This window comes from Telopea speciosissima, chromosome 9 (genome assembly GCF_018873765.1).
Source record: "Telopea speciosissima isolate NSW1024214 ecotype Mountain lineage chromosome 9, Tspe_v1, whole genome shotgun sequence".
NCBI classification, from domain to species: Eukaryota; Viridiplantae; Streptophyta; class Magnoliopsida; order Proteales; family Proteaceae; genus Telopea; species Telopea speciosissima.
This window is the reverse complement of record NC_057924.1, coordinates 61,430,330-61,447,375: the sequence shown is the minus strand read 5'-3', so window position 1 is coordinate 61,447,375 and position 17,046 is coordinate 61,430,330. Positions and strand designations below refer to the sequence as shown.

Sequence of the window (17,046 nt, the reverse complement as noted above, 5' to 3'; positions counted from 1 at the left end):
TAATTAAATTAATTAAAAAATATTAAAAAAACTTCTGGCACAGAGATATTTTTTCCTGTATGCTCATACATTGAATTGTAGAGGTCATCCTCTAAAGCAAGCATTTTTTTTTTTTATTTGGGTAAGGAAAGCAAGCATGGTTTTTTTTTTTTGGGTAAAAAGAGGAAAGCAAGCATGGTTGTTCTTCATTTCTTCATTGAAAAAGCTTGGTAGATATTTATTGAAGTTTCGATTGTATATGTTATAAATTCAGTGTTCATCTAAATTTTTTGTTTATAGTGAATGAATAGTGGTGATTCATCAATCAGAAAAACAAAAATTGAATCCTCTCCCTCATCCCCACCCCTCCCCCCAAAAAAGGGGTGGAGGTTCATTCAGGAAGACCAATGTAATTGATTAAACATAGATGTATTATTCTTGTTATATATAGGTTCTATATAGGTGTTAAAGTATAGTTAGATAAATTGGACAGAAGAGAGAGAAACTTCATGGTTGTTATCCGTTGAGCAGTTGCAGAGTGACTTAAAATTTCATTTTTCTCTCAACGAATTATCAAATAAGAGGATTCGAGGGTTTTTGCCATTTTACTCAACTTAACACTCAAGTAGAACAATTTTATGTGCTTTTTAAAAATGACCAAACTCGCCAATTTTGTTTGTGACTCGGACGAGTTGTACGTGATTGATTCTTGTCCTTTTTTACCTTAGCCTAGTCTACACACTCTTGATCAGGTTTTCAAAAAATTTGACTTGACTCAAACGACCTGCCTCATTCAGAACCCGATTTTTCAACTATGTACTAGACTAGACATGGAATGGATACCTATGGAATGGTTTTTGATTGAGAGTCATTTTTATGAATTAGTTTAGAGGTAACCTAATGGAAAAAGATTGTTAGCTGGTTCTATCCTATTCTTTTTCTTTACATGCATAATTCCCTCACCCATTTGTTAAGAAAACAACGCCCAGAATGGCGATTTGCAGAAGAAAACGAGAAACAGAGAAGGCACACAACATCAGAGATTTACATGGTTCACCTCCAAGATGGGAAGCTACGTTCACGGTCGAACAATAGAACAGATTTCACTATCTTTTAGAAATGTTACCAAACTTCTCATACAACCCTCCTAGAGATAAGAACATTATATAGAGAAGCCCTAACCCGAGAAAGTACAAAAATACCCCAGACTAAAAAATGTCAAACCAGACAGGGTCAGACCAAAACATAACATATATCCCAAAATATACCGTTTCGAAGAACTCGACAAGGCTAACACAACACACGACCTCTGGCGGTGATATTTACCATTTTTCGGCAATCCGAGGTCGTTTCAAGGCCGAAACGACCCTCCGAAGATCCCAACAATACTTTCTAGACCGAAATCAAGCTTCACTAATAACACCATTACCCTTGAGAATTTTTGAAAAAAATGGGGAATTAAATTGGGTCTATCCATTTTGATTTGATTTTTTTTTTTTTTTATAGATCAAGAAATCAATTAGGAATCACTCAAAATGGGCCATAATTGTTCTTGACCCTTGATATTTGTTTTTATTGGTAAAGTCTTGACCCTTGATATTGAATATGAATCAGCCTTGGCCTATTTTTTTTGGTTTTTTGGTTGGTAGGACCGTTGAAGTTTTAGACCTCTTTGCGTCATTGCATGCATTTGCAATAGAAGAGGAACAATTAAAAAGGCAAACATCTTCAATCCTTTCTTAATTAGTTTGTTTTCTTTTTTTTTTTGGGGTAGAAATCCTTTCTTAATTAGTTACGTGAAGGAAGGCAGTTTTTGCTTTGCTTCTTTTGTCAAATTTTGACCCGTGCCATGTCTGCCCAGCGCCAACGAAGGAAACATTATTGCTAAGACATACATCCCCCTATAAATTTCCATAATTACCCATTTGGCCGTCCTCGACCACAATTCCACAAAGTTCTTCCCAAAAGACTGTAACAAACGGACCCAATTAATGGAGGTCATATATAATATAAGTAGAAATTTCAACAATCCATTTTCTTTTCCTGCTAAGTGGGACCCATTTCTTAGGGCTAGTCCAGTACTATATATAGTATATGTTAAATGGACGGTTAATATAATCAATCCAGTAAAATTGGGGTCCACACGGTCACCTCCAATGCATTTCCACGTAGATCCATTGACCCACCTACCTCGACCAAAAAGTCACACCCAAAAGAGATGGTTATAGTGGGACACCATTGGATGGGGTTATGTAGGGTGTCAATTTCCTGCCCGAACCAGTTGGACTAATTGAATTTAATCTGAAAAATCAGATCGAATCAAATTCAAATTGAACCTTTATTGGTTTGATTTCGGTTTAAGATTTTATGAAATTGGTATTAGACCCAAACGAAAAACCCAATAAAAAGCTAAACATCAAATCTGGACAAGTGTGGGGCCAATGAGAGCACATGCAGTTTGCACTTAGCCTGATAGGGGTCTTTTTTTCATATAAATAAAATTGAATCTGAATTAGTAACAACCTGATAATGGGTCAATAAAAGATCAAAACGAACTGGACAAAAACCAAAACTAACAAAAATTAAACTTTGTCTTAATGGTTTGATTTCAATTTGGCTTAATACTTTAGATCAAAACCAATTCAACCCGACCAAACCAAACCGAACCGCACAGATCCTGCTGAGTAGGACCCACTTCTTGGATCTTAATGGACGTCTGAGATCATTAGTCTAGTAGACTTTTAGGTAGTCCGCACTCCACACGGGGTCACCTGTCACCGATCGTTTGAAGTGAATTAATGACAGCGTTCTACCCAAAAAAAAATTAAAAAATGACAGCGTAGGTCCTGAGGACATTTGCAGTACAAAGAAAATGTAGTACAAGGGACATGTAAATCACGAAAATGATACTTAAAGGGTATTTCAGTCAAAGAAAAAGATCTCTCTAAATTCTAATAATTGTCTTCTTCAGTTCTTCCCCAGCACCACGAAGTCACGAACACCTCACCTACGGCGAAGCCGTCTAATATGTATACTTCGAATTTACAAAGCTAAGGAAGATCCAAACAATAAAGCTCTCTCTCTCTCTCTCTGTCTTTTTCTTCTGTGTTTGGCTCTATCTTCGACCGCTCTAATGGCGTCGAGAATCAGAGACCTTCAGCTCACGTCGATCTCTGCTGCCGGAAGACCACCGGGGATGTTCGTTCCGATGGATGATTCCGGCGACCTTGAAGATGTGAGGCTTTTGGATTCTTATGAGAGAGAGGAGAGGGAGAACATGGGATATGAGGAAGAAAATATGAGGAGAATTCAGGTTAGTGTCTCGGGTATGACTTGTGCTGCTTGCTCCAATTCTGTAGAGGCAGCCCTTGTTGGAATCCGTGGGGTTGTAAGGGCTTCTGTTGCGTTGCTTCAGAATAAGGCGGATGTGGTGTTTGATCCCAAGCTGGTCAAGGTTTGTGTTTGAAATATTTGCTTCAATTTCTTCTCTCCCCCCCCCCCCCTCCCCCAAAACTTATTCGGGTCGTTTTGGATTATGAGTTGGTTATAGTTTCTTGAGAATTTCTGTGTGTATGGGAACTGGTTCATATGATTATCTTATCTTTGAATTATGAGCTTATAGGAGTTGACTGATTGACAGGGATCCTGGCTCTTCTTTGACTATAAGATTTCCAAAATATTTCTTTGTTGTTTGTGATTAAGTGCCATCTGTGTAGTTTTGATAAATCTCTTTCTCCGTCTCCCAATTCTGTACTTCTCAAGTGTAAAAATTTTAATTTTCAGTCTAGATGTTTGGGGGAGAGGGACTGGATGTTGTTGGTATTGTGTTATGAGTTTATTCCTTTTAGTTGTTTGAGGTTGTTAACTTTGAGTGATATTAATCGATCCAGTCTGCTGTATATCAATTGTCACCAATCAATGCTAGTTTAGTTTAGCTGTATGATAGGTAGTTCCTAGATACTATAGTGGCACTTCATTCTGTTTGTCTTTTCATAGAAATACTTCTAGGCTGAGTTTTGATCTTCAGAATCAAAATTGCTGCTTTGGTTTTATGTTGACTTGGGTGATATAATCATATAGATAATCATCATTGGAATTTTGTACATTTATCCCCTTATCCATTTCCGAACCATTGTGGGAATTGAAACCTCCAACTAAATAGGTGGATTTTTTTAACTCCAGTGAATTAACAATTCCTTGTTTCATTGGAAGTTAAATGCCAACTAGCCCTAAATCTGTCGAGCATGTCTCCTATGATCATGGGAGTTGAAACCCTTAAGCTCCAAATATGTGCTTATTAAGTAGAAGAATTTATAGCATCAAAATACAAATAAGAAGCAGCATGGGTTTCCTTTTCTGGAAAAGTCTGCTAGAAGAAACAACTAATTTTCATAAATTATTTTGGTCCAATTTGTAATTGATGATAAAATATCCAGTAGATTCTTTTCTCTTTTTTTTAAGGGGGGGGGGAATCACGATTTATCTCACAACAAGAATTTGGACTGCACAAGAACTAACATTACACATCCCAAAGGCAAACAATCCCACTGTATAATCTTGCCTCATTACTCTTGCTGTGCTGATCAGTGGATCTTCAGCGATGTCATTTGCTGACCTCAGTCTCCACTGGACATTCGCTAAGAAAGTGAGGTGAATTTTGTGTCTGGTCAGATGCGAGAGCTGCTAACTCGCTAAGGTTAATCAGATTTCTTTCTCATCCATCAAACATCACCACCGAATCTCCTTCTAATTCAAAGTCCATAGCAAAAGAAATAACGTTGTCCAAGCCAGTGCGTAAAGCCAGCATTTCAGCCCTGATTGAATTGCCTTCAGGTATGGCCAGACAAAGCTCTAAGCATCATCCCTTCATCATCTCGATTGACTCCTCCAAGACATTAAGGGCTGGATTCCAATATCAATATAATGTAATCTCTCTCTCTCTCTCTTACATACATACGCGTGCGCAAGCTCTTTTATACACAAGCTATATTAGCATTCCTTGACGCTGGAATGCAATTAGGTCCATTTGTCTTTAACTAAAAGAAACTTTGTTTTTTTTTTTTTTCATCCTGGTTTGTGGAAAAATTTAAATGTTTAAATTGTATAGTAAGTAAAGTTGGGAGAAAATGGGAAGGGAAAATGACATTATGATCAAATATCAATACGGACACAGGGCATTATGGGTTCTCATGTATGGATAGTGTTCGAGCATAACACTGAGCATCTTTTCTTTTTTACTATTGAACTTCAAAATTGCATTAAGAATATGAATTCACTTAAAATTTAATGAAAGTTGTTAAAATTAGGCTCAACTTAACAAAGCCTATTTTATTTTTATTTTTTGCCAGCCACATGAATCCTATTTCACTACTCTTCTCTATTTAGGTCCTGTCTTTTGTAAAATGGCAAGTCCTCTCATCATTTCTCCCTCTATGACTGGAGTCCTTATTGGCCTCTTCTTTGTCATAAGAGCCTTCATTTGGTCAATGTCACCAAACCTTGTATTATATTTTCATTTCCTTTCTTTTTTTAGGGCAAATATAGAGGATCATATTAATGGCATGAAGCCGTGAACTACAAATTCCTTTTTTTTCTTGGTAGAATACGAATTCCTATTTTATCCTCATGTAAAAAGGACCTCAAGTCAATAGGAGGAGTGTATGTTCTTGTTCTAATAATTTTGTGGAGCTGCTACCTTAGCAAGACAAGCTCATGCAGAGTTTTCAATAGTGTATTTAGAGAATGTTTAAACAAAAGAGGTTATTGCTCCAATGGATTCATCCATAATGTCTCCAAAGTGCTATGTACCATCTCCTTTATCAAAAGTAGCTGCATTATACTGAAGGATTTGCTTTCCTATTTCATGTGACTAGCTCCTTCTGCTCCTTCCATTTCATATTCTTTCTACTTTGCCCACACATCAGCAAGCGTATGTTAGGTTTCTCCTAAATGGTGGAGAAACTTGCAACAAATAAATCATGAGCATCCCTTTCTCTGGCTGTTTCCTATATTGGAACAGCAGAGCCATCAGTGTTGGTCATCATTCTCCCTTCAGATGATGGATTTCATTGATGAGTGGATTCCCTTTCTCCTGTTTCTTTGGTCTAGTCAGCTGAGTAGATTTATTGTGAACAAGTCTTACAAATTTTTTCCTTTCTCAGTACCATGCCCAGAATTTGCATAGTCTTGTTGTTTAAGTAACTTATTGTAATGGCTCCGAACAGGCGAAGCCCTAGTAGTTCATATGCCTTTAGACAGGTATTGTGAAAGCAAGTGATTAAGTCAATGATTTCAGTAAAATTATTGATATGCTCTCTCTAATACTGTAGCCTTGAAATTTTCTTCCTGTTTATTCCCTTGATATTCCCATGCATCTTGTTGTACTGAGAACTTATTGCTTGGTAAAGAAGAATGAACTTAGAGTTTGATGTTCAGGATTATTTGTTTGTTGTTGGAATATGTAGTCCAGAATACCATGGGGGTATTCTGGTCTTTTTGGGGTAATTTTATTCTTCTTATATTATTAAGTTTATGTCGGCTATGTGGGTTTTAGTCCCACATCGCCTAGTTTAGTCACTTTGTAATTTCTCTTCTATTATAAATAGAGGGGCTTACCTATCAATTAAATAATTCAAGTATTACAATTAATTCAACTTCCATCTTCTGTTCTCTCTTTTCTCCTCTCTAAAGTTACTGGTTATAGGTCCTAAGTTTTCTACATGGTATCAGAGCTAGGCAACTAGTGACTGATTCTCTCCAAGATTGCCGGTTTGAGAGTCGTGTCAAGGTTCTCTGATATATGGAGAAACCCTAGTTCATAAAAGAAGGAGAACTAGGGTTTCGTTTTGGTTTCTTCTTCTGGTTGTTTCAGCACCGCAGACTATCATTCTTGGTCTGCATCTGCTGCTACTGCTATCGACATGTTATTGCCGCTGCTATAATTATCAGGTGCTAATATGCCCTTTTTTGCCGCTGGAATTGATTCTAAAGGAGTTGATTGCAGAATATGGTAGAGTGGATGCCCTGCTGCTACTGCGATACCCATCGTTTGAAGCATTTTTATGGAGTCCCTATGATCAACCTGCTACCGCCAGATTCAGTTTCAGATTTTTTCTTCTCCATCTTGCAGGGATTTCCAAACTCGATTTTGTCTTCCAGGTTTCAGATCTGGTTTTTTGAAGAACAGACATCAATTTTCTGAATTGATCTATTGGAACTCTCGTTTTTGCTGCATCAAATTTGTTCGAATCTGATTTCATTGTTCCCTGCCTTGGTCCACGATTCTTTAAAGTCCTTCCCAAGTATCGTTGCTACAATCAACCTCAAAGAGGAGATGCTGTTTCAGCCTCTGGTTCTACTCCTCTGGCTGCCGCTGCTAGGGTTCTGGTATTTCGTGGTTTGAAGGATGGAGTCGATGGCTGCTACTGATGATCTGCTTCTACCAATTTTATTTTTTCTGAACTAGGGATGATATGCTGATCGAACTCGTCATTGTTGCTGCTGCTGTGTGGTTCTATTGGTTCAATCGATGGACTTGAAGGTGTCTTCTTGGTATCGTGGTATTTCTGTTGGAATCGTAATAGAATTCTTCGTTGCTTCCTCTTATGTGATCGAGTTCTTTGCTACTTTCTTTGATTCGATCGAGTCTTGAGGTTGAAGATGGTGCTGTTGGCTTTTGTGGTCTGGTGTTTGTTGCGTCCAGAGATTGAAGACAATACTTCCGCCTCTGATTCACGTTGGAGGTTAGAGATGGTGCTGCTAGTTCTTGGTAGAAGTGCGGCTGGTTCTTGGTTCATCGATTTTCTGTTCTTGATGAGGTATTCTTGTTGAGATCATACACCATGGTGAGTTGCAGTTGCCGCTGCCGCTGGTTCCTCTTCTTCCCTGGTTTCCTGGATTCTTTGTCGTAAGGTTGAAGATAACCTTCATAAATTGGTTTCTTAAAACCTTATTTTTTTGAGTTCCGATAATACCCTTCTATTTATCTCTTATTAGCTTTAATCCTTTTTTTTACATTCTTTTCCTAGTTTAGCCTTTCTACTAGGGAATTAAATTCTTTTCCAAATCTGTCCCCTTGCTTCATTATTTTCCAATAACCCCTTGAAAATTCTGGTTATTTACCAAATAGCCACTCTCCATAGCCATTATTTTACCAATTGCATCCCATTGCTTTTTGTTTACCAAAACCCCTTGCAAAATTTTGGTTATTTAGGGAACTGCCATTACTTTTTAATACATTCCCCTATTTGACTACCCAATTGATCCTTGAAAATTCTGGTTTATTTCCAGTTTGCCCTTTGGCTTGGATTGTATTTCAAAGTGGATTTCCACCAAATTACAGCCATGCCATCCTTTTTTTCCAACACTGTTCCCTTTCAATAATTCTAATTCCCTTCATATCCTATACCTTTGGTATTTACCCATAACACTTTTGGAAACTTCTGGTAAATTACAATTTTACCATTCCTTCCTTTTTAATTACCCATAGCACTTTTAGAAAATTTTGGAATATTATGTTTTTGCCCTATCTTTTACATTATCTCTGTTATGTCCACGTGTACTACACGTAAGGGGGAGATTCTACTTTGTTATTGGGTTGAGTTTGCCGTAAGGGGGAGATTGAAGTATTGAAGATATTTGGTTGTTGCCTGTTTGAGGACTTTCGATTGGGTTGATACAGTTTTTTTTTCGCTGCCTGATTCAGTTTGTTTTCGCTGCTTACTGCTCTAGTTATTTCACTTCAAGATTCTATGTCACTATGACAATCTGAGATTCATCACTGGATAGCTATTGAAGATTGTTGAAAGCTGCCTTTTTTGGAAGACATTCTAGTCCCGGTTTACTGATCAAGTCTGTCCAAGTTTTGAAGATCTATTTTTTCAAGTTCTTGAAGGTTTATTTGGGAGCTGCATTCATATGTCAAGCTGGATTCTACTGCACCTTAGTTTTTTCCCATTTTGTTCAAGTTGGGCATTAGTACTTTGTATGCGCCAACTTGAGGGGGAGTGTTAGCATTATTATGGAGTTCTTTTTTAATTTAGTTCAAGCTGGATTTTCCTTCTTTTCTTATTTGTCTAATCCAGCTTGAGGGGGAGTGTTGGAATATGCAATCTAGAATACCATGAGGATATTCTGGTCTTTTTGGGGTAATTTTATTCTTCTTGTATTATTAAGTTTATGTCGGCTATGTGGGTTTTAGTCCCACATCGCCTAGTTTAGTCACTTTGTAATTTATCCTCTATTATAAATAGAGGGGCTTACCTATCAATTAAATAATTCAAGTATTACAATCAATTCAACTTCCATCTTCTGTTCTCTCTTTTCTCCTCTCTAAAGTTACTGGTTATAGGTCCTAGGTTTTCTACATTTGTCTTTTTACTTTCCATTGCCATATTCAGCATATGGTTTCTTTCTTACCATTCTTGGTATTGGAGAGGAGCCCTCTGTGTTCTATTAGAACTTTTGGTTTGGAGTCAGGGTAATGAACCACTGAATTAAGTATGTTCTGGATAATTCCCTTCTCCTCTTTATCCTTTCTGTCATAAAGTTAGTCATACTGGCATTCCATCATGCTTGCAGGATTAGCTCTGTGTTTGCTTGAATGTTGCTGAGTTTCTGAAAATTGGTGGATTCGTAGATTACAAAAAACTCTGAAATTATGTTCTCATTTACAACTGTATCTGTTGGGTGCAGGATGAAGATATCAAGACTGCAATTGAAGACGCTGGTTTTGATGCTGAGATTTTACCAGATTCCAATACATTTGGAACAAAATCACAGAAAACTTTGTTGGGGCAGTTCAGGATAGGAGGTATGACATGTGCAGCTTGTGTAAATTCTGTAGAAGGTATTTTAATAAAGCTCCCTGGCATCAAACGAGCAACTGTGGCCTTGGCTACTTCATTAGGAGAAGTTGAGTATGATCCAGCTGTCATTAATAAAGATGATATAGTTAATGCGATAGAAGATGCTGGTTTTGAGGCTGCAGTTGTACAGAGTGGTGAACAGGATAAGATTTTCTTGATGGTAGCTGGGTTGTCCACTGAGTTGGATCTACAACTTTTAGATGGCATACTTAGGGACTTGAAAGGGGTGAGGCAATTTAATTTCAACGAGACTCAGGCTGAACTAGAAGTTCTCTTTGATCCTGAACTCATAGGTTCCAGATCTATAGTTGATATGATTGAAGGAGGAAGCAATGGAAAATTTAAAGTTAATGTTCAGAGCCCTTATTCGAGAATGACTTCAAACCATACAGTAGAGTCTTCAAACATGTTGAAGCTTTTCATTTTTAGTCTGTTTCTCAGTGTGAGTATGATATTTTGCGATGAACTACCATGCTTGCTACTGTGATTTTGTAGTTTCTTTTCTTTTTGATCTTTTCAATTTATTGTTGATACTCAATGACATGTCTACAGATCCCTGTCTTCCTGATACGGGTAGTTTGTCCCCACATACACCTTTTCTATTCTCTACTTCTTTGGCGATGTGGGCCCTTCCTGATGAGTGATTGGTTGCAATTTGCATTGGTGAGTATTGTTCAATTTGTTATTGCCAAGCGCTTTTATGTAGCAGCTGCCAGAGCGCTGAGGAATGGATCGACAAACATGGACGTTTTGGTTGCGCTGGGAACTTCAGCCTCTTATTTCTACTCCGTCTTTGCCCTTCTATATGGTGCCATCACTGGGGTCTGGTCGCAAACATATTTTGAGACTAGTACAATGCTAATAACGTTTGTGCTTTTGGGGAAGTATTTGGAAACACTTGCCAAGGGAAAAACATCAGATGCTATCAAGAAGTTGGTAGAACTTGCTCCAGCAACAGCTATCTTGCTTGTCAAAGATGCAGGTGTGCCTCTCCCTGAAATAGAACTCCCTTTTAAGTTGTACTAGCAGGAATTTTATTCATAATAATTCCTCTTTTGCTTCAGTATGTGGCAGACCAGAACCACCCTCTCTGTGTTGTGCTGATTTGCGATAATTTGGTGGTTTGTTTCATTTAATGTTGGGTTGCAGGAGGGAAGTGTATTCAAGAAAGAGAGATAGATGCTTTTCTAATTCAACCTGGTGACACACTAAAAGTTCTTCCTGGTTCCAAGGTTCCTACTGATGGTGTGGTTGTGTGGGGTTCAAGTTATGTTGATGAGAGTATGGTAACCGGTGAATCTAAACCAGTTTTGAAGGAGGTCAATTCATTGGTTATAGGAGGTACAATGAATTTTCATGGTGCTCTTCACATACAAGCCACTAAAGTAGGGTCTAACACAGTTTTGAGTCAGATAATTTCTTTGGTTGAGACAGCACAGATGTCAAAAGCTCCCATTCAGAAGTTTGCTGATTTTGTAAGTACATGTAGTTCAGTCTTCTCTGATGAATGTGCTAGTTAGTGTCAACTGCATCTCTGATAGTCTCATTGGCTTACTAAAAAAAAGGGGGGTGGGGGTGGGAATGCAAAATTGGTGAGTAGGATTTATTTTACACTGTTGAAGTATTGCTCTTTCCTCTACCTCATCTGTTACTAATTTGTACCTATTCTACAAACTATAACATGTGTGTTCATGCTTCCTCAAAAAATGGGTCTACCAGTGTTTTAGTATTTACCAGTACACTGTAAGGAATCTAAACGGTTTTCTTTCACCAAAACTGGCTTTATATTGTACCAATAGAAGGAAAGAATTATCTTCTTAATGAATTGATTTCAAGTAGGGATGTCTTTTTTGACATAATCATGAGAGCCCCTTTTCCTGATGATTCCTCTCCCAGGATCTTGCCTTTCTTGGGGCTTTAAATGGTGGAAACATTTGGGTTTACTTTCTGCTGGACCTTTTGTTTTTCGTTCTTGTTAAAATTTTGAGTTTTTCAAGCAGACCAACTCTGCATGGTTTTTGAGTTGCTTTTTCTGGACTGGCACCTACTGTTTGCCACGTGGCAATGTTGGATAGGGCTGAAATTTTGTGGACTGGTAGAACCCAAAGTCCCCTGCTCACATATCAAGTTTCAGCTTAAATGGAGCTAGAGCAGTGAAAATTTCAGGAATACCAAGAGGGTGCAGAGTATCGAGGGGGTGCATGGACATACATGGGAGAGTAAATGATTGAATTTGGATGTGAAATGTCACATGTGGCTAATCCAGAAAATTCCCTACATATCCAACATCAGAATTGCCAAATCACCCTTCCATGTAGAAAAACTAACTGTGCTCATCCTGAAAATCTTTGGACGAGGTTGTTCAGAAACATATATCCTCTTTTCTTTTTGCCCTTAGGATGAGTTAGTGTTTAGCCAGCACTGAATTTCATAAGCATTGATTATGGCAACTAACCGAATAGAAAATTAAAACTTTAAGCTAAGCCAAATAGATTGACTGATGGACTCAATAATATCTCTTCATTCTTTATCAAAAGAGGGAAAAGGAACAGAGTGGAACTTAATTATGGTAGTAGTGGAAATTACCAGCAACTTTCAGTAATTGAAAATACCAATAGAAATTAATTGTGCAATCTGATAAACCAATAGAGACTATAAAATAGGTTCTGCATTAACTGCATGGAATGGGCATTAGTAGGAAAATTCCAACTCCACATGTTCAATGTAGTCTCCCCAAATATAGTAGTACCTACCCCTGAATGGTGTGTTCCACTGTAAGGGGGTGGGATTGTAATCTGTTCATCACACAGATTAGGTGTGGAGCTTTCAATCCAAAAAAAAAAAAAGGAATGAAAGAAAAGAAAAACATTTGATTGTGGTTTTAGCATTCAACAAGCCTTAGATATGTTGATGTTCTCGAACTTTGGTCATCATGTTTGTATTCTTCATTTTCCTGGTTCAAGTATTCGTTTATGTTATGGGTGTCAAACCTAGGCCAGACCAAGCTTAACCGAATAAGACCAAAATTGAACCGGGTTTTAAAGATGGTCCATTTCAGTTTTGAGGTTGTGCATTTTTTAAGTAAGCGGTCGATCTCGGTCCAATCTGATGGACTGACCAATCAAGAACCAATAACTACCCAACCGATTATCCCAAAAATGACTAAACCAACCGATTAAGGACTGATTAGCCAAAACTGATTAAAAAACGAAACTGAGTGATCAATTATTAACCAGTTTTGGCTTTGAGGACCAATTACATAATCGGTCAGTTTCGGTCTTCAGATGTGTAGGACTGATAAGGCCCGAACGGCTGACACCCATGTGTTATTTGGCTTCTTAGCTCTCTGCTACCCAATATGGATGGATGAGAACCATGAACTCTGTTCCTAATTCAGTTGTCATGCTTTCAGGTTGCAAGCATTTTTGTCCCTACAGTGGTTACAATGTCATTACTGACACTCTTGGGATGGTAAGTTTACTGTGGCATGAGTTAGTGACCATATACACCATTCTGTTCTAATTTTGATAAGTTGTTCCATATCATACCCATGCAGGTATATTTGTGGAGCATTTGGAATGTACCCAGAGGAGTGGCTGCCTGAAAATAGCAGCTGTTTTGTTTTTTCCCTTATGTTTGCAATAGCAGTTGTAGTGATTGCATGTCCTTGTGCTCTTGGATTAGCAACACCAACTGCTATCATGGTTGCAACAGGCGTTGGTGCTAATAATGGTGTCCTAATAAAAGGAGGAGATGCTCTGGAAAGGGCTCAGAAGGTGAAGTATGTGGTGTTCGATAAAACAGGTACCCTTACACAGGGAAGACCCACAGTCACAACACTGAAAACTTATACGGAAATAGATCGTGGAGACTTCCTTACTTTGGTTGCTTCTGCAGAGGTTAGTCCAGATTTCCTTATTGGTTTCAAGATTGTTATTTTGGTTTCACTTAGTATGATATTGATATAGACAATCAAACTAAACATCCTACTAACAATTGTTGCTTCTTTTTTTTCTTTTTCCCCGCTAATGATGTAGACTAGCAGCGAACACCCATTGGCAAGAGCATTGGTGAATTATGCTCGCCATTTCCATTTCTTCAATGAGCCATCTGCTGCTAAGGATTCCGATAATGAACACAAAGAGTCTAATACCTCTGGATGGCTTTATGATGTCTTGGACTTTTCTGCTTTGCCAGGGAGAGGTGTTCAGTGCTTTATAAATGGGAAAAGGGTTTTGGTAAGTTTTGACTTTATATTTCGTCCAAGTACATTCATATACTCGTATAGATATCATGGAGAAAAGAATTTTGCTTTATGGATATTGTTTCTTATTGGGCATTGTTTAATGAACAGGTTGGGAACCGGAAACTGTTGCTTGAAAATGGGGTTACTATACCAGATGAGGCTGAAAATTTTTTGGTGGAATTGGAGGAAAGTGGAAAAACAGGGATACTTGTGGCATATAATGACACTCTAATTGGTGTATTGGGACTAGCAGATCCTCTTAAAAGAGAAGCTGCTGTTGTTGTAGAAGGCCTGAAGAATTTGGGTGTCCAACCAGTCATGGTAACGGGGGACAATTGGAGGACAGCACGGGCTGTAGCTAAGGAGGTTTGTTTCCTCTCTGTTTACACTTTTAGTAGTTAAGCATCAAGCATCGAATCATTTGACTTGATAAGTGCATGTTGAATCATGGGTTTCTTTTCTCTTGAAGCACTGATTTACTTCTCTCTCTCTCCCTCTGTCCCTGGTCACTAAATTTTGATGAGGAAAAATTCTTGTATCATGAATATCTTATTGCTCACCTGTTATCACCTTGCTATGCTGTACTGAGATTAGGTCCACATAAATACTCATGGCTGCAGGTTGGCATTCAAGATGTGAGAGCAGAGGTGATGCCGTCTGGAAAAGTTGATGCTATACGTTCATTTCAGAAAGATGGAAGCACAGTTGCAATGGTGGGTGATGGTATCAATGATTCACCAGCTCTTGCGGCTGCAGATGTTGGGATAGCTATTGGAGCAGGGACAGATATTGCTATAGAAGCTGCCGATTATGTGTTGATGAGGAATAATTTGGAAGATGTCATTACAGCCATTGATCTCTCGAGAAAAACCTTTGCCCGTATCCGATTGAATTATGTGTTTGCCATGGGATACAATGTGGTTGCCATCCCAGTTGCAGCAGGAGTTTTCTTCCCTTTACTGAGGTTCAGGTTGCCACCTTGGGTAGCTGGGGCATGCATGGCCCTTTCATCTGTAACTGTTGTATGTTCTTCTTTGCTTTTGAGAAGATACAAAAGACCCAGACTTACAACTCTACTTGGGATAACTATAGATTGAAAATAATAGCATCAATAAAAAGGAGGAGAAAAAGGAAAAAAGAAGAATGGAAAATGATGTGGAATGGAATGGATATGAAATAGCATTCCATATCCCAATTCAGAGTGTCATTTTGTAGCATGTTACTTTACCATTAGGAGCGTTTGAATCTGCACCACCATTCTGTATAATGTCACATGTACGTGTATCTGTCTCCATTTTCTACTGATTGAATGAAAGAATTACAATGTGTTCCATGATCGGCTCTCTTTTTCCATGTCTACATTTATTTTTGAGGTTTTCCAGATTGTGCTATAGCCATTTATGAGTGAAACAGTCCAAAGTCTCCTTGGAGTGCTGTCAGACCATGGTTTAGGAGGTTCCATCCAAAAACACTGATCATTACAAGCTTTCAATAGTTCCTGGCAGATAATTCTGAGTTCAATTTGGAATGGGTTGGGTGTTAGGATTCTGTCCTTCCACGTAATCAGCGAGACTGTTCACCGAGATATGATCTATCATCTATCATCTATGAGGGAAGAACAGTTAACATGGCCACTTAGCAGTTTCAGTGGACGTAAGTGCATGACTTGACAACTCCTTGGTTAAAAACCTGAAGATGGGAACGATCAGGGATTTTTCTGGAATTGAAGTTTTCATAGCTCTGCTATTGTTGAGGAATCATAGTTGTATATAAGTTTTTCCATGGATCTGTAGCACTATACAAGCCTTTCGGAGAGAGTTGGGAACCCACAAGATGGGAACTAGAAAAGAGCAATAGTGGCTTTGGCCACAAATTTGCCAGTCAAAGGCAAATGGAGGATTGGGTTTTAGTAAAGAATTAGTAAAACGGCAGTAGTCTCATTGTAATGCTTGGTTAATGACTGATCAGAGATAACTCATTTCCTTAGGCAAGACTCCATACAAGATACTTTCCCAACACATGTAGTTTAAACTAAAAATGCCCCAACAATGCCAACCCCATTTGGAAAGCTAGCAATTCATGACTCTCCAACTGCATCATCAAAAGCTAACCATTTGGAAATGCCTTCAGAGAAGCTTACCTTTATGTCACCAACTGCTGCACTTTTGCAATGAAGAACATTCCTCCATCAACCACATCTTCCTATACTGCCACTGGCCTCTAGGATTTGGAGATCCTCATTAATAGGTCGGCATGTAGAGTCATTACATTTCAAACCATTAATTGTCTTCCTCCAGGATATCATCCCTAAACAGAAACCTTAATAAATCGTTCGAACCATTACTTGTCAAAGCAATAGCAACCATCATTTCAAACTCTATGGTTATTCATGAATGACACCCATGTTTGGAAACACAAAAACCAACCCATGGTTGCAAATGAAAAAATAAATAAAAAATATGAATCTATGTAATGTGGGATTTATGATGATTGTTTCAAAGGGGTCAATGAATGAACAAAATAACAATACCTTTTAGGAATGATTTGCATATGGTTATTGAGATTATTCCCTTACTTCATTTTCTTGTTGCCATGGATGAAGAGACATCCATGGCTCTCCTTTGGTTCTCATCAATGTCACTGACTTGTCTGAGCGAGATAAGCTTGGAAGAAGGCTCTGCTGAGTTCGAGAGGTATCATGGGATGGTTCATCTCTTTGGGTATGTGTCAAGCTGTCCTGCGATGAGTAACTTCTTTCAGGAAGCCATGATGGGAAGCTCCATGAGGCTGATGATGCCAATGCTTCTGCTGAGGGTTTGGATCATTGCTATTTCAGGGGCCCCTGTTGTTACTTGTTAGGTGTTACACTAAAAGCTTCATAAATCATTGAATATAAGACATTGGAGGAAACCAAACTGTTTGATATAATTTGCAAGCAGTTTGGTTCCCTCCAAT

The 17,046-nt window shown here is 38.3% G+C and overlaps 1 protein-coding gene across 1 annotated transcript; it reads left to right on the top strand.

The window, feature by feature from the left end:
* The first annotated feature begins 3,074 nt into the window (after positions 1-3,074).
* Positions 3,075-15,429, top strand: LOC122640372 (copper-transporting ATPase RAN1-like). The gene is made up of 9 exons (XM_043833539.1): positions 3,075-3,433; positions 9,673-10,287; positions 10,398-10,827; positions 10,995-11,320; positions 13,258-13,316; positions 13,402-13,744; positions 13,883-14,083; positions 14,200-14,457; positions 14,712-15,429. Exons 1-9 carry the CDS (start codon positions 3,113-3,115, stop codon positions 15,186-15,188), a joined length of 3,030 nt encoding a protein of 1,009 aa, XP_043689474.1. The 5' UTR covers positions 3,075-3,112; the 3' UTR covers positions 15,189-15,429.
* The last annotated feature ends 1,617 nt before the right edge of the window (positions 15,430-17,046 follow it).

What these genes read in the sequence shown, in the direction of transcription:
- LOC122640372 (XM_043833539.1), top strand. Translation starts at nt 3,113, where the DNA reads ATGGCGTCGAGAATCAGAGACCTTCAGCTCACGTCGATCTCTGCTGCC. An exon ending in TTGATCCCAAGCTGGTCAAG is followed by an intron (nt 3,434 to 9,672) that starts GTTTGTGTTTGA and finishes TGTTGGGTGCAG; the next exon opens with GATGAAGATATCAAGACTGC. An exon ending in CTTTGGTTGCTTCTGCAGAG is followed by an intron (nt 13,745 to 13,882) that starts GTTAGTCCAGAT and finishes CTAATGATGTAG; the next exon opens with ACTAGCAGCGAACACCCATT.